Here is a 21,489-nt window from a genome sequence, read left to right as displayed (position 1 = left end):
GTAAGCGTGGCAGTAATCCAGGAAATACGGTGGCCCAAAACCGGAGAACGTGAATTCCGAGCAGTGGATTCCATTGTTAGCAGGAACTACTCATAAGTTATTATTCCCTGGTGTTAGTGTAGGCAGTGTTCGCCCTTAAATGATGAACCTATGATAACGTTTGAAGATACCATGTTCTTTTATTAGATGTAAACAAACCAATATTTTAAGTTTTTGTGATCAACAAGTTCTTTCACAATAAATGCTCGAAGTTCGTAATTCGCGATCGTATTTGTATTATTTCTGTAACGGGCCAACATCCACCGCAAACACTTCATTAAAATACCATATCTATAGAGCAGAACGTGGTGATCTCTGATCAGGAAGCAGATGAAGCGAGTTATCATGTGGAAGCCGTTAAGCGACCGAGTTTGAGTGTTGAGAATGAACTGCAGCCTGATTTGCATATATGCCCTAACGAATGATAAGACTGATGACGTTGATGATCGCACACTTGTTCTATGATTGTCTTGATTAAGTCTACACTCTGACATTGGTACGGAAAGCCTTTATTCCGCTGCCAACGATAATGGTCTGCGACTTGTGACCTTTGCTGCTGCTAGAGGGATGGCAATCAGCGCTACCTTTTTCACACGTAAAAATATCCACAAATACACCTGGAAACACTCGAGTGGCGACACTTGCTCGCATATAGTCTATATTGATGGACGGCATTTCTGGGATATTATAGATGTAAGTCCCTTAAGAGGCCCGAACGTTGACTCGGATCACTATCTTGTATAATGCAAAAATTCGGGCGTCACGAATTCACGAAATAACCAGCCCGGTGGCATCCCTATCTCACACAATAGGTTTGTTTTGCAGCCAACATTGCGCGACCGTATCCCACTGACAGTTCTGTATCCTAATGAGAATCAAATGTGATGTTTGTAAACAAAACACATACAATCATGAATTTTACATTGAGATGTTGGCTGCAAACACATGGCGTCGTGCCACCCACCTGGAAATAACAGAACGATACGTTTCAATATCCAACGTATGGCAGTTGAAGGGGTTGCTGAACAGTATCGCCAAAAGCTGGACGAGCGAATAAGTGGGATAATATCCACGAAACTGTGACTACAACAGCGCAGGAAGTGTTAAGCCCTCAGTACACTGTTTGTCATGATGACAAATATTTGTCAAGTTTATCCGGATATCTATCGGACTGACCATCAATCGACATGGATATCAGGCTGACTTGACAAATATTTGTCATTATGACAAACAGTGTACTGATAGCTTGGCAATGCACAGCGACGACAACGAAATGGGTTAATTTGAAGAAGAGTGCCAGAGCGAGTGACAGACGAGAAAAATGCTGTTAGGAGCCGTGGGCCGATGTCCACGTAGCGGTTTTGAACTTGCGTGCACGCGGCGTCCACGCATTTGCGGCAGGAAGTACCCAACATCACATAGAATCATGCACACGCACTTGCGTTAACGCGGCGTCGACTCGCGTCTCATTTGCGGCGAAAGTTACCGCAAAGTCACCGCTTTTCCCCACAGGAACGCAGCGTGCACGCGAGTAGTTTTTGACATTTCTCTATTCTTTTTCTTTCCAACAAGATTTCTAATGGGAAAATCTGCAGAAAGAATCTGTCAGAGTTTTTGGTGTTGAACTTAATCTGTAGATTAAAAAAACACAGAAATAAAGATTAAAAAAAAAAAAAAAAAAAAAATCTGTCAGAGCGAAATCAAAACAAACAAAAATACTTCGCAAATCAGTTCATTTTGGTTTCGCAAATTAGTTTGCAAATAACAAAACGTTTCAAATCTAACTTTTTTAAATAATAGTGCTAGTAATAGTTCGGAGCAGCAAATGTTTCTTTCGCTCCTATGTTAATACCAGCCGTGATCAACACACCTTTGGAAAGAAGTGACAAGCAAACATCCCAGGCTAGCGAATAGTGTTAAAGTCAACCGAAATATGTGTGCGATAGTGACGTTGATTGTACCAACTTTATCAGAATAAATTGATTTCCGAACAGACAGCGATGTGACAGTTTTGGACTGAATGACGGAGCAGACGAAATTTAACCAACAAAGTGTATTCCGCGGGACCCTACACCAAGGCAGGCGATACCAGTTCCATGGGAAGAATAATAAATGTAAGTTCGATACCGAGATTCCTATATGTTAGCTTTTCTATTGCTGATAGATAAACATGTTTTTAGGAATGTTGACGGAAGGATGTCGTCAAACAATGTGGATTGCGATTGTAAAAAGAAACGGGACCACATGATGAGATGGTGGCGAGCCACAGTAAGACTCCGGGATCTGTGCGACTCTTCTAGTGTTGTGGGACAACGCTATTGCGGTCGGTCCGTGTTACAGTGGAGTGAAAATCGGCTGCAGTATCTGACCAAAATGTTTATTGAATTTTTATTCCAGAACAAAATAATGATTCGTCCCTATCTAGCCGATATATTAAATGATTAAAGAATCGTACCCCATAGACAACATATGATGGATTCAAGATAAGAACAATTAAATGTCTGGATCCACAATTATTCAAGATTAATCTAACCCAATGAAGTAATAAATTTAAGTTGGAAATAAAGAATAAAGAACATTATGAAATTATAACAATAATTATTTATTATAATTGTAGAAAATACATTGGGATAAAGCAAAGCAATGCCAAATTTTTGCCTCTCTGTATTGAAAACGTGTTTTCGGATTGTGTGGCATGATTTCAATTTCACAGCTCTACAATTAATTTCGGAAGTTCGAACTTTTCATTTTAGAAGTAGATAATGGGTGACTTTTGAATCGACAGTGAATTGATTTTTCTACTCTCTACTAGATAGTATCAATGGAACTTTTTATTTTGGGAAAATACTGAGTTACTTGCTCTAGTCTGCCATCATATATGTAGGTAAAAGCTAATGACATGTTTTTAATAGCATTACCCATTGATTCTTGTTCGAGGGCAATGAGCTTCATACAAATCAAAATCAAACTTTTAAATTTGTAATTCTTTACATATTTCACGTTTGATGTCTTTATGTGAATCGATAACTCGATTCATATTGGAACAGAATGGAAAATGACAAACTGACAACAGCTGGCAGGCGGATGACATTTGGCGTGACAGATTGGTTTGACGTTAGAAGTTTTGCGGCAAATTACCGCTTGTCGTGTGCATTCATAGCCTGATTCAACGCCGAGTAACGCTGCGTCAACGCAGCTTGAAAAACCGCTACGTGGACATCGGCCCTAAGCTAGTGGCTCGTATCCATTGCAATAAACAATGGTACAGTGTAACAAGTGCAGAAGAGAAACGTTGTAATCTTCACACTTTACGGATACGCATTTCTATCTCAACGGCCTTACACGTCATCAGTGTGAGTGTAAAAAGTATGGAAATAGAATACTTTGGATGAAAACTGTTAGTAGTTGTCATGAGTTTAAGGTTATTGTAGAATGTAAAATGGATTCTAAGTTGAATCCCTGGTTAGCCTTGCGAGCCAAGCCAATCAGAAGATGGCGAGTTCGATTCTTAGTTCGGACAAAGATGTTTTTGAGTATTTCCACACAAGATATACAATATTCATGCAATGACCGGCATAGAGAAGTTCTCAACTAAGAACTATGGAAATCAATAGAGGCCATTGAAGAAGTAGACAAAGAGGAATAAGTAAAATCAGAATTAATAGACAAATATCGTACTATACAATTGAGTTAATTATTTATGAATGAAAGAGTGAATAGCTGATAAATTTAATTTAGTTTCAATCTGTTTACCTGAAAAATCAGCAGCGTAAATTTTATTTCAAGAACAAGTCCTAACAACTGTCCTCAGAACCAGCTATTCAGAAACAAAAGACATATTGCTGAATTCTGTATCAATTGTGGATTGTCACTTAGTTTAAAATATAAAATATGGTAAACGAAAATTGACATACAGCAAGTCATATTCGTACAATTGTCATGTCCCATTTCATTCAATTGCGGGTAATTGAATAATGTTCAACAGTGAGAATGGAGCCACTTTTGATTAACCGCCTTTTCATCGGAGATTGTTATCGTGTGATGGATCACACCATCTATGCTCCATGCATCATCGTTTCAAAACGTGATGTAACGTATGGAATGGATATGTGTGATCGAAAGAGTTATAATAAAAGAGCATCACAGATGCGCTTTTGTATAATGGAACAGTCTTATTATAATGCTGATGCTACAATACAACAGATGCAATAATGGTGAATTTCTATTCCTTCCATTTCCAGTGGTGCCACGCACTCCAAACTGGTGATATGTGACCCGTCCGGGAAGGTGGTGGCATCCGCCAAAGGTCCCAGCACCAACCACTGGATGGTCGGTATACCAGAGGTGGCCAAACGAATCAACAGTATGGCACGGGAAGCCAAAGCCCAGGCAAACATCCCTGAGCACCATCGACTGGTGGCAATGGGACTGTGCTTGAGCGGAGCCGAACAGGATGCCACCAACAAGGAGCTGGAAAACCACTTGAAGACACACTACCCGGATGTGGCAGATTATTACACGGTTGGGAGCGACACAATCGGTAGTATTGCAACCGCTTCGAATGTGGGAGGCATGGTCATCATTTCGGGAACGGGGTCCAACACGTTGCTGCGGAATCCTGATGGTAGTACGTATGGCTGCGGCGGATGGGGTCACATGATTGGCGACGAAGGGAGTGGTGAGTTTAATTTTTTTTATCGATTCTCGCTTGTTTTACTCTTTGTACTTTTTCTATATTTAATGTTTAATTTCTTGCCTGAGTATTCTATTCTGCCTTATTATAAATGTTTTCCATTCTATTTTTTCTTTCTTATACTTGTTTCTTAGTTTATGATTTCTATTTTACTACATATGTAAATATAACGCTTACTAAAAATAATGCTGTATGAATGAAACTACGATTGACTGAGCACAAATTTCCTTTATTCTTCGCAGCATGGTGGATTTCAAAAAACGCAATCAAAATCGTTTTCGACCACGAGGACAACCTTCGTCGAAGCAAGTTGTGCGTAGAGCGAGTATGGGAGCTAATTCGCGAACACTTTGGAGTTGAGACCCGATCGGACCTACTGGACTATTGTTATGCCAAATTTTGCAAAACCACCTTTTCCGGACTGTGTGCCAAACTTGCCAAATGTGCCCGCGAAGAGGCGGATCCGTTGTGCACAAAATTATTCGACGATGCTGGCGCGGAGCTTGCCCGATCGGTTTGTGCTCTATCGCCCCGAATCAGCCCGACGCTGATCAGCAAATGCGGCAAATTGGACATCGTGTGCGTTGGATCGGTGTGGCTTAGCTGGGAACTGCTGGAACCGGGATTCACCAGGGAATTGGAGAGTTCCAAATTTAAATATGATCTAAACCTGTTGAAGTTGACCAACACCATGGCGTTGGGTGCGGCTTACTTGGCTGCGGATACCTTAAAACTGGAACTGCCGAGAGATTATTCCAAAAACTACGAGGTATTCTACGGTCATCGGGCGACTGTCAATGGCAGCACGAATGGAAGCAGCAATGGAACGAATGGCACCACAAATGGGACCAAGAATGGGGTGACGAACGGTACGAAAAATGGAGCAGTTAATGGATCGAATGGTACGGCCAAGAATGGGACGAATGGTACCACCAATGGCACTAACGGCAACTGAATTTAGCTTCCTTGTCCTTGATCTGCTAGCGGGTTGCAAAGCCGCGTACTATTATCATACTAAGTGTACCCTGAGAACTGAGATTTTTACGTAGGCACCAATTTTATCGTTAGGTTATTTCACTGAATAAGCACATCGCTGTATAATAGAATTGTTGTAAAAAATATATATTTCACAGGCAGTGTAACAAAATATACAATTCTGTGTTTTATAATTAAAATAAATTATATGATGCGTCAGAACAATGCGTCCGTTTGATGTCCTATACAAAATGGGTGCTGTTGTCTCGACTTCGTTCTACTCCGGATCCTCGGGAGTTACTTGAACTTTCATTTCTTCGATTCCACGGTAGATGGTGATGTTCAGCACGCGATCTTTCGCCGAAAGCAGCTCGTACACGTCGCCGGAGTTCTTTACGGCCTTTCCATTGATGGTGGTAATGATATCGCCCGGATAGAGGCCACCTCTGGGGAACACGAAAGAAAGAGGAAAAAATAAACAGGATACTTTGCATATTGAATTGTGACGAATCTACCGAAGGAACAAGTTTTGATAACGTTAAATATCATTAGGCAGCGGACTCAACAAAACATTAGTATTGAATTACCGTCGTCGGGGGTGACAATGGGTCAAATGGGGGTGAAAATGGGTCATTGTTTCAACTACTTAGAATGCTTGTAGAGTAGATTGAATGTATCTGAGGGCATGAAGACTAAAATATAAGAGACCTCTTTGAACGATTTTGCTGTACGACCTCCAGACTGCTGGTGAGAGCGATGACCCACTACTAATTTGTTCTCACTAGAAAATTTACGATACCGATGATCTGTCGGGAATATTGGCCGTTTTAGAAGAGTACACACATCGCTTCCACCCACTGCATTTTTATTTATTTTCCGACTAAGACCGGAGTGGCCTGTGTAGTGCATAAAAGTCTTCTCCATTCAGCTCGGTCCAAGGCTGCACGTCGCCAACCACGCAGTCATCGTTCATCACTTAATCGATCTACCTTGCTCGATGTGCACCTCGCTTTCTTGTTTCCGCCGGATCGTTTGTCGAGAATCATTTTCACCGGATTACTGTCTGACATTTTGGCTACGAGCCCGGCCTACCGCAGTCCTCCGATTTTCGCGGTATGAACGATGGATGGTTCTCCCAACAGCTGATGCAAATTGTGATTCATTCGCCTCCTCCACGTACCGTTTGCCATTCGCACCCCACGATAGATGGTACTTTGCTTTCAAAAACTCCATGCCCTCCACGAGCATCGTACAGGTCTCGTGTCCGTAGATAACTACCGGTCTAATAAGCGTTTTGTAAAAAAGCAGGTTGGTACGGCGGCGAACTCGATTCGATCGAAGCGTTTTGCAGAGTTCAAAGTACGTACGATTTCCTGCCATGGTGCGTCTCCGAATTTCTTTGCTGGTTATCGGAGGTTACCGCAATGAGTCCAAGTACACGAATTCTTCAACCACCTCGATTTCGTTACCACCGATACAAGCTTATGCTTACATTGTCATGTACTTCGTCTTCGATGTGTTGATGACGGTTCTATACTATTCCCCAGAAAACCGTTCCCCAGAAAACCATTCCCCAGAATGTACCGTTCCCCAGAAAACAGAATATATAGATACCTGTTGTTGAAAAAAAGAGAACTGCTGCAGCTGCTGGCAGAAGTTTCAGTCAGTAGCCTGCCGTGGAGCGAGAGGGAACTCTAGTATTGTTATTCTCTGTGGGAGGTTCTTTGGCTCTGCCCAACAAATAACACGTTAGGTCAAAGGTCACCTAACTGAATTCCATGTAGCCGAAACGCTTATTAGGCTTATTCCATTTGACTGAGGAAGTCATTTAGCTGAACAAGTCAAATGGAAAGTGAGTGATGAGAAATGAGTAAAACGAAGGGCAAGGATTAACACGAGTGGTACGATTTTCACGAAGTCCGTTTGGGTTCGCCGACGACATTGATATTATGGCACGTAATTTGGAGAAGATGGAGGAAGCTTACTTCAGACTGAAAAGAGAAGCTAAACGAATTGGACTAGTCATCAACGATTCTATAACATTCCCCAGAAAACCATTCCCTAGAAAACCACTCCCCAGAATGTACCATTCCCCAGAAAACCATACCCCAGAACGCACCATATCCCAGATTTTTTTTTCATACCTTTAAAAGATTCTTGTAATAAATAAAAAAAGATTTTGATAACTAAAAAACTGAAATGGAAAGAATGGCTCCGTGAAAAAAAAACTACAAAGAAGTACAGCTCAATCTGATATAATATATTATGTTATACAAATAGTTGTCCTTTGTCTTCAAACTTAAACAAATGAATATTAGAATATGGTCCATGGTTTCGCCGTGCTGCTCATGACCGCTGGATGGCTCTACCACATCGATTTTTGGAATGGTACTTCTAATCCTGCTTATGAGTTGCTTCGTGATTTTGGCCTTAGTTGACCGTGATTTTGGAGCTTAGTTGACCAAAAAATGCTATGACAGTTTTTGAAACATTTTCACGGTTAAAATGTTCGACCGTGTACTTTTCCCATGATCTTGGTTCGCTTGATAAAATTTACAAAACACGCCGCAATTCTTTCTGTTTCGACAGCATGTTAGGCAATGCTGGAGTAAAAGTGTGTGTCATATTTTTGTGAAAGCATTATTATTTTGATAGAAAAGTATTGAGGTCATTCATTTTTTTTTTGAGTTGCCACCTGTTATAAGCCTAAACCAAAGTACCTTATTATTCCCGCCGTTTTTCGAATGACATGAATGGTCGCTCTTAATTGGTATAAGCGAACTTTGCAGGAGCAAATGTAGAACCTACAATAAGACACAAACTGACACTGTTTTTTGAGCAAAGTTAGTGCTTTTCTAGAAGCGTTAAATTATGATGGCAAATGCCTATGGAAACCTTTATGTGGATTCTCCTATGCTGCCATCATACGTATATTTGTCCCCTGGGATTACTATTTACATAAGACAGTTATGCGTGTAACGGCAGTATTTGTAAATTTAATTCAATTTAATCCAATGAACCTGTGGATTTTTATTATTGTGGATAAATTCATATTTCAAAAGAAGGCATCATCCACTTGTTTGCTATACTCCGTGCAAACGCGTGATTTGAAAGAAGGCGAATTTTAGGAAAATGTGTGAGTCACGCGCAAATGCGTATTTTAAAAGAAGGAATCATTCGTTAACCTTATTTCGGGCAAATTCGTGCCCTTGAAGAAAGAATTATTTACTAATTTTTATATTCTTGTGCCTTATGTAGGGCAAACGAGTGTTTATTAAAATTAAAGACTTATTTCCTCTATTCAGGGAAATACGCGTTTTAAAAGAAGGAATCATTGACTTAATAGCCTTATTCCGGGCAAATGCGTGGGTCCCTATTTGATTCCTCAATCAAGGCGTGCTTTAAAATAAGAATTTTTTTTCTGTTTTGGGGTGAAGCCAGAATAGACGTGACCATATGCTATACTATGCTAAGCCAGAATAGCCGTGACCATGCGCTGCAACGTGAGGTGACAGTTCATTGATAATAATTGTTATTCCTTTGCGTGAGTCGCGTCGCATCACACGTCGCGTTTACTCTGGTGGGCACCTTTCCGAGCAACACCCATGTTTCAAATAGATCACTGCAACATTTATACGACCAGATTCAGTTACAATTAAGTCGCAGCAACCAAATTTGCATCAATATTGCCTGGAAGCCTCCTTTCAAGAGGCCTGGAAGCCTCCTTTCAAGAGGCCTGGAAGCCTCCTTTCAAGAGGCCTGGAAGCCTCCATTCAAGAGGCCTGGAAGCCTCCTTTCAAGAGGCCTGGAAGCCTCCTTTCAAGAGGCCTGGAAGCCTCCTTTCAAGAAGCCTGGAAGCCTCCTTTCAAGAGGCCTGGAAGCCTCCTTTCAAGAGGCCTGGAAGCCTCCTTTCAAGAGGCCTGGAAGCCTCCTTTCAAGAGGCCTGGAAGCCTCCTTTCAAGAGGCCTGGAAGCCTCCTTTCAAGAGGCCTGGAAGCCTCCTTTCAAGAGGCCTGGAAGCCTCCTTTCAAGAGGCCTGGAAGCCTCCTTTCAAGAGGCCTGGAAGCCTCCTTTCAAGAGGCCTGGAAGTCTCCTTTCAAGAGGCCTGGAAGCCTCATTTCAAGAGGCCTGGGAGCCTCCTTTCAAGAGGCCTGGGAGCCTCCTTTCAAGAGGCCTGGGAGCCTCCTTTCAAGAGACCTGGAAGCCTCCTTTCAAGAGGCCTGGAAGCCTCCTTTCAAGAAGCCTGGGAGCCTCCTTTCAAGAGGCCTGGAAGCCTCCTTTCAAGAGGCCTGGAAGCCTCCTTTCAAGAGGCCTGGAAGCCTCCTTTCAAGAGGCCTGGAAGCCTCCTTTCAAGAGGCCTGGAAGCCTCCTTTCAAGAGGCCTGGAAGCCTCCTTTCAAGAGGCCTGGAAGCCTCCTTTCAAGAGGCCTGGAAGCCTCCTTTCAAGAGGCCTGGAAGCCTCCTTTCAAGAGGCCTGGAAGCCTCCTTTCAAGAGGCCTGGAAGCCTCCTTTCAAGAGGCCTGGAAGCCTCCTTTCAAGAGGCCTGGAAGCCTCCTTTCAAGAGGCCTGGAAGCCTCCTTTCAAGAGGCCTGGAAGCCTCCTTTCAAGAGGCCTGGAAGCCTCCTTTCAAGAGGCCTGGAAGCCTCCTTTCAAGAGGCCTGGAAGCCTCCTTTCAAGAGGCCTGGGAGCCTCCTTTCAAGAGGCCTGGAAGCCTCCTTTCAAGAGGCCTGGAAGCCTCCTTTCAAGAGGCCTGGAAGCCTCCTTTCAAGAGGCCTGGAAGCCTCCTTTCAAGAGGCCTGGAAGCCTCCTTTCAAGAGGCCTGGAAGCCTCCTTTCAAGAGGCCTGGAAGCCTCCTTTCAAGAGGCCTGGAAGCCTCCTTTCAAGAGGCCTGGAAGCCTCCTTTCAAGAGGCCTGGAAGCCTCCTTTCAAGAGGCCTGGAAGCCTCCTTTCAAGAGGCCTGGAAGCCTCCTTTCAAGAGGCCTGGAAGCCTCCTTTCAAGAGGCCTGGAAGCCTCCTTTCAAGAGGCCTGGAAGCCTCCTTTCAAGAGGCCTGGAAGCCTCCTTTCAAGAGGCCTGGAAGCCTCCTTTCAAGAGGCCTGGAAGCCTCCTTTCAAGAAGCCTGGAAGCCTCCTTTCAAGAGGCCTGGAAGCCTCCTTTCAAGAGGCCTGGAAGCCTCCTTTCAAGAGGCCTGGAAGCCTCCTTTCAAGAGGCCTGGAAGCCTCCTTTCAAGAGGCCTGGAAGCCTCCTTTCAAGAGGCCTGGAAGCCTCCTTTCAAGAGGCCTGGAAGCCTCCTTTCAAGAGGCCTGGAAGCCTCCTTTCAAGAGGCCTGGAAGCCTCCTTTCAAGAGGCCTGGAAGCCTCCTTTCAAGAGGCCTGGAAGCCTCCTTTCAAGAGGCCTGGAAGTCTCCTTTCAAGAGGCCTGGAAGCCTCATTTCAAGAGGCCTGGGAGCCTCCTTTCAAGAGGCCTGGAAGCCTCCTTTCAAGAGGCCTGGGAGCCTCCTTTCAAGAGGCCTGGGAGCCTCCTTTCAAGAGACCTGGAAGCCTCCTTTCAAGAGGCCTGGAAGCCTCATTTCAAGTGGTCAGGAAGCTTCCTTTCAAGAGGGCAGCAAGCCTCTTTTCAAGAGGCCTGGAAACCTCCTTTCAAGAGGCCTGGAAGCCTCCTTTGAAAAAAAAAAGACCCGGATGTCTAGTTTCCAGAGGTTCGGAAGCCTTCTTTTAAAAAGCTCGGAAGCCTCACACGGAATTCTACTTTCAAGAGACTTGGAAACGTATTTTCAAGAGGCTCAGAAGCGTTCTTTCAAGATGCAAAGAAAGCCTCCTTTCAATTAACTCGAAAGCCGCTATTGAAGAGGCTTGGAAGCCTTTCTACAAGAGGTTCAGAAGCTTTTTATCAAGAGGCTCGGAAGCCTGATTTTAAGAGACTCGGAAGGCTCCTTTTAAGAGGGTCGGAAGCCTTCATTCAAAAAGCTAAGAAGGCTCCTTCTTTCAAGAGATTCTTAAGGCTCTTTTCAAAAGGCTCAGAAAACTCTTTACAAAAGGCTCGGACATTTTCTTTCAAGTGGCTCGTAAGCCTCATTTTAAAAGGCTGGGAAGTCTCGTTTTAAGAGGCCCGGAAGCCTACTTTCAAGAGGTTCAAAAGGTCCTTTCAAGAGGCTCGGAAGTCTCCCTTTAAAGAGCTCGGAATTATTCTTTCAAGGGGCTTGAAAGCCAAGAGGGGGTACCTCAATTAATGCAAAAGTTCGAAGGGGTATCTCTCAAGAAAAAGGTTGAGAACCGCTGAACTAGGCGAACCAGCCCGATCTGAGTTCGGTGCTTGTTTTTTGTTGTTTCGGACAGCAGAACGATCGTGCGATCTGTGTGTGTGTTTTGTGTGTTTCATCCTCTATCCCTAACCCATCTGGGGGCGTTCGTTAAGTAGTACTTCGAATAATTTGATCAAATCTCATGCTCCGTAATGGTGCCCTTTTTATTACGAGGACTAGCACTACAAAAAGGATTCACTTCTGAAGAAAGATTTCTTCAGAGAGTGTAGGGAATAGGATGCACTAGTTCTTCATAACAGGTACAGCAATACTTCACAAGGACGCCCTTATTCATAGCAACTACTCAAGGAGTAGAAGGTCGAAAAGAGCCACCGTTGCCCACTAAAGCTTGAACCGGATATCTGGGACTCCCACAATATCCGCTGCATTAGCAGCAAACGATGCCCTGTGCGTATTTAGTGGTTATGTATGGGGCATCAACAATGAAATACAACGTAATATAATTGAAGCATGCTCACCAAATTTTTTCGTTCATTCTTAAGTCCACAATAAATCGGCTCCGAAATTCATCAGGGCACGGCAGTTACGACTAATGCTGTAAAATATCCAATGATCAGCAGCGGGTATCCAGTAGAAACGGATCAGTCGTCACAGGATCAAGAATTGTCCATTTACTTGATTTCCAATCCCCGGAAGTAAAACCAGACCGTGAGGTCGTCCAAGGTGCGGTATTGAAGGGCTTCAACTCTTTCGTGACTTTTTTTCGAACTACTTGAATCCATCTACAGGAACGCTTCTTAAATATTTTTTCACTCCACTGCACAGCGTTTCTTATTTGAATTTATTGTTTGATTGAAAATCCTCTTATTTTGACGGAGGCTTTTTTCGCGGAGGAAAAACACGATCACTATCTAAGGCAGCTTACTGCGATCTCCCGACAGCAGAACGATCGTGCGATATGCCGAAATATTGTGTTCTGCATTGCGCGGCCAGTAATAAAGTTAATCAGTTCAGTACGTGCACTCCTCGACCGGAGGAGGACCTGACCCTGGACATGGTTAAAGGTAAGCTCATTGACGAGTGGACGTCCTCTATGCAGATTCCAAGATCGATAAGGATCGGTGTTTTTTCTGCAAAAAGTTGGGTCATGTGAAGGCAAGCTGTGAAAAAATCCGAGCGTGGAAGGCGTCGAAAGCGAGGAGAGAGGAATGACGATAATGACGGCCAACTACATGCAGAACAGACTGGTCCATCAGCGGCACACCATATGAACGGTGGCGCGGAAAGAAGCCCAATCTCGGACACATCCAGCGGTTTGGCGTGGGCGCGTACTGTCTGTGCCAAATGCGAAGTGCTGGAAGCTGAATCAGAAGGCCATCAAGCAAAGATTCGTCGGATACAGCGAGGTGTCAAAAACGTACGGCCTGGTCGACGAAGCAACAAGGAAGGTAACTATAAGTTGAGATGTTATTTTTTTGAATTCTTGCGGGGCCGGTCCAGGCCGGGTGGAAGAAAATCTGATTGTTCCATCGATCACTTTCCAACGGGTGAAGCCAACGGATGAACAAATCGAATCCGATGACGATGAGGTCTGAGATGTCCCAGATGAACTGGATGAGTCAAGCGATGATGAAGTTGAGCCGTAATTCGGCGGTTCACGTGCCTTGTATGGAAGTGAATACGCCCGAAGATCGATGAGACCTAACCTTGGTGTAATGCCAAAGCGGTATGCGTGCAGTGCACTAACTTCGGTTCAGGAGGAGTCAGAAACATTGAAGCAAGCGTGGTCCAGCCCGAACAGCACCGAGTGGCGCAAAGTGATGAAGGAAGAACTGACGTCAATGCAAGCGAACGATGCCTGCGATTTGGTCGACCTGTGTTCACTTTGAAGCGCGACGAAAATGGTAATGTAGCTCGTTACAAAGCCAGGTTGGTGGCGCAGGGGTTCAAACAACGACACGGGACGGACTATGGAGAAGTTTTTGCACCCGTTGTGCGACAAGCCACGTTTCGCACTTTGATGTCTGTAGCTGCCAAGAAGATGTGTGTCAAACAATTCGACGTCAAGACGGCGTTCCTGAACGGCAACCTTGAGGAGGAGATCTTCATGAAGCAGCCTCCAGGGTTTGTCGTCAGCGACGAGGAAAGCAAGATATGCCGTTTGAAGAAATCCTTGTATGGGCTTAAGCAAGCATCTCGTGCCTGGAATCAGCGTCTTCATGAGGTTCTGGTAGCGGATGGATTCGAGTGTTGCGAGGCAGATCCCTGCCTGTATAGGAAGCGAGTCGGTAGCATGTGGTGCTACGTTCTCGTCTATGTTGACGATCTCATCGTGGCGAGTAAAGATGAGCGCATCATTGGTGCGTTGAAGCTAGTGCTGCAGAAGAATTTCCAGATCACCAGTCTCGGCGACGTCAAGTTGTATTTGGGAATCGAAGTTAATCGGGACCGAAACGGATTTCTTCATCAGTCAGCGAAGGTATATCGAGGACGTTGTCCGTTCTGTCGGCCTACAGGACGCAAAAGTGTCCACCGTGCCAATCGATCCTGGATATTGCAAGAAAGAAGAGGACGGCAATCTACTCCCAAACAATTTGGAGTACCAGAAGGTAGTTGGGCAGTTACTGTATATCGCAGTCAACAGCAGACCTGACATCGCAGCGGCAATCTCGATCCTGAGTCGTAAGGTGAGTTGTCCAACACAACGTGACTGGGACGAGCTGAAGCGAACAGTATGCTACTTGGAGGGGACAGTGGACTTGAAGCTTCATTTGAGCAGCAGCAGTAATTCGTCCGGTCTGATCGGTTTCGCCGATGCCGATTGGGCGGAATGTCGCACCGATCCGAAATCCAACAGCGGGTACGTGTTCCAGTACTGTGGAGCAACAATATCGTGGGTTTGCCGAAAGCAAACCTGCGTTTCCTTGTCCACAGCAGAAGCAGAGTTTGTAGCCCTTTCCGAAGCATTCCAGGAGACGGTTTGGCTGCAAAGATTGTTGGAGCACATTTCGACTAAATCTCACTATGCCAAGGACCTGAAAACGAAAGGAGCTGTTCGGTACGAGTACTGCCAGTGGAGATATATCAGCTTCCACACTGATATTCTTCCCTCCCCCTCCATACGGGAATTTGGCAGAAGGAAGGTCGTGCAATATGTGCCATCACAAATATTGCCCTCCGCTCGCTTTCAAATCGACTTCTTCATGCTTGCCGTATCCTAACTAACTATCAATTCTATACTTTCGCCTCTAATTCTATCATGAACATGTACGTCTAAGTTTGGAAGATGATATTAGCATTTCCATATAATTGATTTTTAAGGTTTATACAAAGTTCATCACTTTGCTCGGGTTTGTGTTTCTTGTGTTCATTTCACTTTCTCAGTAAAATTTTCCGCTTTTGGGAAGATCTATTAATCTTCTTCTTTTTATTCTTATTGGCATTACATCCCCACACTAGGACAGAGCCGCCTCGCAGCTTAGTGTTCATTAAGCACTTCCACAGTTATTAACTGCCTAGTTACCATTTTTGCATTTGTACATCATGAGGCTGATACGATGATACTTTTATTCCCAAGAAAGTCGAAACAATTTCCAAACCTGTTGTACTTTAAATACGACTTTATTCTAGGATGGTTGGGTACAAAGTAATAAATTTTCACATTTGTTGATTATCAAGTTGCTATGGCTGAACTAGTCGCTTGGGTCGCGACTGGTGGTAATCATTGACTACTATGTTCGTGGCTAACATTCCTCCTTTCTTATTTCCAGAACAGGTATGGCTCGAATCTCGACGGCATCCGGATCACTCTCTGTGGCCGGACCGATGGTGGTTCTGGAACGGAATCTATAGGTGGCTGGTTATCTTCTTCATGCTCCGGTTCTGGTTGGTCGGTCTGGATGCGACCGCGTTCGGGAACATCATCAAGTTGACTGGAACCTGCTTCGACTTCTTGGTTGGAAACCGCTGGCACTACTTGCACCTTGGTTCGTGGCTGGACCTGGGATCGGACGTTGGAGGTTGATGGAACAGGAAGTGGTTCCTGCTCGGCTTGACCTTGTTGAGCGGGCTGTACAGCTGGTCCAGGAGATTGAATTCCAAACATGTCCACCAGGATACCCAGTGGTGTGGAATCTGCTGCGCCGGTTGTTGCTTCACTGGAACGATGCTTGAGCTGGTTGGAGTGTGATCTGATGAGCTTCTTCCGTCCATGCCAATCGTCCAGTAGCACGTTGTGGTTGACCCGTCCGATGACCTCGATGATTACGCCGGATGCCCACTGCCACTTGGTGTTGCTGCGGTAGACCGTGGCGTAGACCATGTCGCCTTTTCGGAAGCCACGAGGGGTTGCGCCATGCTTCCGGTTGAACTGTTCGTCTTGGTGTTGATTGAGAACCACTGGCTTCGATTGTTGGTGATGCAGGAGATCGAGAACCGTCTTGTGTTCGACCAAGCATCAGCTGCGAAGGAGCTCTGCCATTCAGAACACGACGGGAGTGGTTCGGTAGACCTGGAGGAACGTCTGGAGCGATTCCGAGACGTACTCGATGTCGAAGTTGTAGCACAGAAGCTTCAGGGCCCAACGTTGAAGGTTGGCCGTGTGAACCGGAATTCCCCTCTTCTGTCCGAATATCCGCAGGAGTGGCTGATGATCCGTCTGGAGGGTGAACTTGCGTTCGAGCAGCATCCGATGGAATTTCGTTACGGCAAACACCAGTTCAAGACCTTCCTTCTCAATCTGTCCGTAATTTGCCTCCGCGAGGGTGAGTGAGCGGGAGGCGTGTGCAACAGCTTTGAGTGAGCCATCGGGGAACCTGTGTAGAAGGCAGGCACCGATTCCGGACTGCGCGGCGTCGGCAGCAACTATGATGTCTAGTGATGGATCGTAGTGTGTCAGAAGCAAATCCGACTGGAGTACTTCCTTGAAGCGCATGAACGATTTCTGGCACTCGCTGTTCCAAACGAATTTGGCATCCTTCTTCAGCAGCGCGTCGAGTGGCCACCGCAGTTGGTGCATCTCCGGGACAAACTTCGCGTAGAAATTCACCGCACCAAGGAACGAGCGTAGAGCAGTGACATCTTGACAATAGTTTCCACCTTGGATGGGTCTGGACGGAGACCGTTCTCGTCTACGATGTGCGCCAAATACTTTACCTCCGGCTGCAGAATGTTGCACTTTTCTTCCCTCAGAACGAAACCGTAGGCTTGAAGGCGTTGAGCATCTTGTGGTGCTCCTCTTCGGTTTTGCTGGCCACGAACGAATATGTCGTCCAGAAACGTGTCCACTCCTTCGAGATCGGCAACCATGCTGTTCATCAACTGCTGGAAGGCCCCGGGAGCGGATTTTACTCCTGGTGCGAGCCGGTTGAAGCGGGAGAGACCTCGATGCGTGTTGATTGTGAGCAGCTGCTTCGAGTCGTCGTCAACTTCCACTTGAAGATAGGCGTCACTCAGGTCGATGACGCTGAAATACCGGCACCCATTGAGTTTGGTGAAGATGTCATCAGGGACCGGTAGCGGGTAATGGTTGGGCTCCAGGACAGCGTTCAGTCCATTTGAGTAATCGGCACAGATTCGTACTTTTCCTCCGGGCTTCTTCACTACGACGATCGGAGCCGCCCACTGCGAGAAATCGACAGGTATGATGATGCCCAGCGATTGAAGTCGGTCCAGCTCCGCATCGATCTTCTCCATGGACGTGAAAGGAACTGGGCGCTTCGGCTTGAAAACGGGTTTGGCATCGGGCTTGAGATAGAGTCGGACCTTCATTCTCTTGCAGTGTCCGAGGCCGTTCTTGAACACTTCGGGATACGCAGCTTTGTACACTTGGATTTGATTGACTTGACCATCGGCAACGTGGACCTGGTTGCAGATTGCAGAGAGTGGGGTGTCCCACAGCTTGAACAGCACGATCCAGTCCAGACCGATCAGGTTGATGCTGTTGTTGGTCACGTAGAAAGTTGCGGTTTTGGTGACACCTCCGAGTTTGATTGGGTATCGGAGTTCACCAAGTAGATGAAAAGCGTCACCCGACGCAGTCCGGGCAGTCCGTGTCGTTGGCGAGCCCAGGTTCTTCTTCCACTGCTTCTTCGAAACGATGGTGATGTCGGACGCGGTGTCCAACTGCAGAGTGACCTGAGACCCGTTGATATCCACCGTCAGGAACTTCCGTCTAGAATTGCAGCTGACCTGGTTGATGGAGAAAATTCCGTTCACGTGCTGCTTCTTCTTGAGTGCCGCCTTCGACGTGTAGCTGCCACAATACCCTTCTTTGTGGCCGGTTTGCTTGCAGTCCCGACAGACGTGCTTCGTGTATGTGTCCCGGACGTAGTGCATTTCGCCACACTGCCAGCAGGGTGTTTTTGAACCTTCGGAATTCGTCTTCTTCTTCTCTTTGGAACTCGGTGTCATCGGTGGAGGCTTGTTCTGCTTGACTGCACAGATTGTATTCACCGATTTCTTGTGTTCCACCATGGTCGTGTCGTGCTTGAAGTTTTGCAGACGTTGGCACTCCGTGATGAGTGATTCCAGAGTGCATTCATCCGCCGCGTTAGCCTCAAGCTTGGATAGGAGTCTCGTTCGGATGTCTGCGTCCTTCGACGATCGGAGCCCACAGGTGAAAATCAGGCCCTTGAATTGGTCCGCCGTGATCTTGCTGAGCTCGAAGTCTTCACAGCATCGGTTGACCGTGCTTTGGGAGCACGAAGTTGACGTACTTGTCGTGCACCGTCACGCTGAGGCTTCTCAACAGCAACCGCACTTTCGCCGCATCGTCCAACTTCGCTCCGTCCTTGAGGAAAAGGTCTTCGCACTTCCGGTACCACCGGTCGAAAACGAGCCCGTTGTCTAGATCGTAGACGAACTCCCGGATGTTGGAGGCCAGAGATTCGATGATGAACTCCGGGCTGCCCGCCGACCGATTGGAAACGTTTTCTTGATTGCCGAAACGTTCCATCATCTCCATCAGCCGGGTGTTTTGCTCCGCCATCGCTTGATTCTGCCGCAGGATTTGCTGGTAGATTACTTGAAAGTCGCCGGATTCAGGCATCTTGAGAACTGCAGCTCTTCCTCCAAAGCGTTGAATTCTTGAAAAAAATTCCTCGTCGCCAAAATGTTGTACTTTAAATACGACTTTATTCTAGGATGGTTGGGTACAAAGTAATAAATTTTCACATTTGTTGATTATCAAGTTGCTATGGCTGATGATAATCATTGACTACTATGTTCGAGGCTAACAAAACCGAAAATTGCCTAGACCCAGCCACCCTCAGCATAGTCTTGCTTGGTAGTCGCGCGCCTTACCGCATGGCTATTAATTAGGTAACCCAAAAATTGAACCTTTTCAATACAACCCCCCACCCCTCCCCCTTATGTCACACTTTTTGTATGAAGCTTCTAAAATTTGTGTATGGATCGTAAAGCCCCAAACGCAATTCAGCGGAACGGCGACGGAAACGGAAAATTTTACACTCAATCCCCTCCCTCCTCTAAGCGTTACGTAATTTGTGGGCGTTCCTTTTCAATCTATATATACAAACACAGCGGATCCTAATACGGATCGATTAGTGAGAAAACCGTACAAATCGGTTCAATCAAAGTTAATTGTCTTTGTTTCGGGTATTAAACCGTTTTAAACCGGATATTAATTTACAATGTTCTGAAGACTCAGATGTGAATATGTACATTATGTGGAAGATTTTGATTTGAAACATGTATTGGAGGTTCCCTTCGATGGAACTCAAACCCACGATCCTCAGTACGCTATACTGGTGCTTTAACCTGCTAAGCTACGAAGGACCTCCGTACAAACCGGTCAACCCGTTCGTGAGTTATTTTGCCTCAAAGGGAATGCAAACTAATGTTTATATATAGAGAAGAAGAAAACAAGAAGATAACTACACTGGATTCTGTTTTTACACGATTTACATTTTTTCAATTTTGCAATCTTCTTAAGTGTTTAACGCATATTCAATATCATGTGATTTTTCTTTGATTTATTCAGGATTTTTTGAAACATGTTGCAAAGATTTTGGTGGTAAATTGAAGTGAACAGAATCCTGTGTACTTTTTAACTGAGCTATAATAATTGGCGCAGTAAAAAATCAGTTCTGTAAGCACCCAGTTATCCAACTGTTGCTGTACTCTACCACTCTAAGCAAGTAAGGAACGGCTAGGATCTTCGACGTCCCAAATATCGATTTGTACATTGATTCAATACTCACACTTGTGCCGGTGATCCCAAAATAACTTTCCACACCAATATGCCGCTGCGCACGCTGTCCGGTACGTTATGGCTGCGCTGTCTCAGCTCCCTCAGTATCTCTGGTGTCAGCGTCAACATCGTAATACCCATGTACCGACGCACCGGAATCTTCTCCGTGCTGTAACCCTTGGCTTTTCTCCGATCGGCGCCCTTCTGCAGGAACTCCTTGGCATGGTCGATCGGAATAGCGAAGCTGATTCCGGGCGTCACCTTCATACTGTTAATTCCGATGGCTTCTCCGTCCAGGTTCACCAGCGGCCCACCGGAGTTCCCAAAGGTGATGGCCGCATCCGTTTGAATGTAGTTGATGTCCTTGCCGCGTAGACCCAGCTCTTGTGAAGGTCGCTGAGTGGAACTCACCACCCCGGCGGTTACCGTATTGTTTAATGACAGAGGACTTCCTAATGCCACAACCCATTCGCCGGATCGGAGATCAGACGACTTACCTAGTTTCATAACGGGTAAGTTTTTGCACTTGATTCGAACCGTGGCCAGGTCCGAGTTTGGATCCACATCTTCCACTATCCCCGGGAATGTGCGTCCGTCCAAAAGTTTGACGGTGACCATGGCATTCGGTTTGCTAATCACGACGTGGGCATTGGTCAATATCAACCCGTCCTGTTCGATAATGAATCCTGACCCGTTGGAAACGGTAATGGGTTGGCCGGAGAAGAAATCGTAATGCCGGGTGTCTTTTATCTCGATGTATACAACAGCGGGTGCCGAAATGTCGACCACATCGGCTATAAAATTGTACATGACCCTACGTCCCTTCAGATCATTGCTGCTTTGGGTCGCAGCCGCAACGCTGGGAAACACCGAAAAATGTCTCACTCCAGTCTTGAGATGCTCATCTTCAGCTGTTTGCAAATAAAGCCCACCAATCAAACCAGACAGAGCAGTACCAACAAACCTACCGCCGATGGGGATTTTACTACCGTCATGACCTCGTCTCCATTTGCGATCGCCACTGCTACTGCTGGAACCGGTGCTGATTGTTCTGCTGGCCTTCGCCACTGCGAGCGAGGGATGACCACTGACAAATAGCTTCAAGATAGTGCTGGTCGAGTGCGGACTAATGGTTTTTCTTATCACTTGCATTTTACACTTGCACTTGCTGATAATTTCTGTACGGAAACGTTGATTCGAAGCGCGGAAACCGAAGGCAGGGGGAGGAAGATTTTGTTAGGAAAATATTTTGATACCAGACCGCTTTTGAATGCTGAAGCTGTTTATTTACCAACACTTTGTGCGGAGAAC

At 45.7% G+C, this 21,489-nt stretch overlaps 2 protein-coding genes and 1 long non-coding RNA gene across 8 annotated transcripts in view; 2 read left to right on the top strand and 1 right to left on the bottom strand.

The window, feature by feature from the left end:
• Positions 1 to 5,932, top strand: part of LOC134205708 (N-acetyl-D-glucosamine kinase) — a 23,037-nt gene extending 17,105 nt beyond the window's left edge. For all 6 annotated transcript variants that reach the window (XM_062681245.1, XM_062681243.1, XM_062681244.1 and 3 more), the window contains exons 3-4: positions 4,281 to 4,717; positions 4,975 to 5,932. In XM_062681245.1, the coding sequence (XP_062537229.1) occupies positions 4,281 to 4,717; positions 4,975 to 5,687 (1,150 nt within the window). In that variant the 3' untranslated portion in view covers positions 5,688 to 5,932. The remainder of the gene's footprint in view (positions 1 to 4,280; positions 4,718 to 4,974) is intronic.
• LOC134210239 (uncharacterized) lies at positions 1,645 to 2,378 on the top strand. Its single transcript, XR_009978815.1, has 2 exons — positions 1,645 to 2,153; positions 2,220 to 2,378. It is a non-coding gene; the product is annotated as an uncharacterized LOC134210239 (long non-coding RNA).
• On the bottom strand, positions 5,847 to 21,489 carry LOC134205707 (serine protease HTRA2, mitochondrial). The gene is made up of 2 exons (XM_062681240.1): positions 20,189 to 21,489; positions 5,847 to 6,153 (listed from the first exon to the last, which is right to left on the bottom strand). Exons 1-2 carry the CDS (start codon positions 21,328 to 21,330, stop codon positions 5,985 to 5,987), a joined length of 1,311 nt encoding a protein of 436 aa, XP_062537224.1. The 5' UTR covers positions 21,331 to 21,489; the 3' UTR covers positions 5,847 to 5,984.

The sequence above is a fragment of the Armigeres subalbatus genome, chromosome 1 (genome assembly GCF_024139115.2).
Source record: "Armigeres subalbatus isolate Guangzhou_Male chromosome 1, GZ_Asu_2, whole genome shotgun sequence".
Lineage (NCBI taxonomy): Eukaryota > Metazoa > Arthropoda > Insecta > Diptera > Culicidae > Armigeres > Armigeres subalbatus.
This window is presented reverse-complemented; position numbering and strand designations above follow the sequence as displayed.

What these genes read in the sequence shown, in the direction of transcription:
- LOC134205707 (XM_062681240.1), bottom strand. Translation starts at nt 21,330, where the DNA reads ATGCAAGTGATAAGAAAAACCATTAGTCCGCACTCGACCAGCACTATC. An exon ending in TTGGGATCACCGGCACAAGT is followed by an intron (nt 6,154 to 20,188) that starts GTGAGTATTGAA and finishes CGTGTTCCCCAG; the next exon opens with AGGTGGCCTCTATCCGGGCG.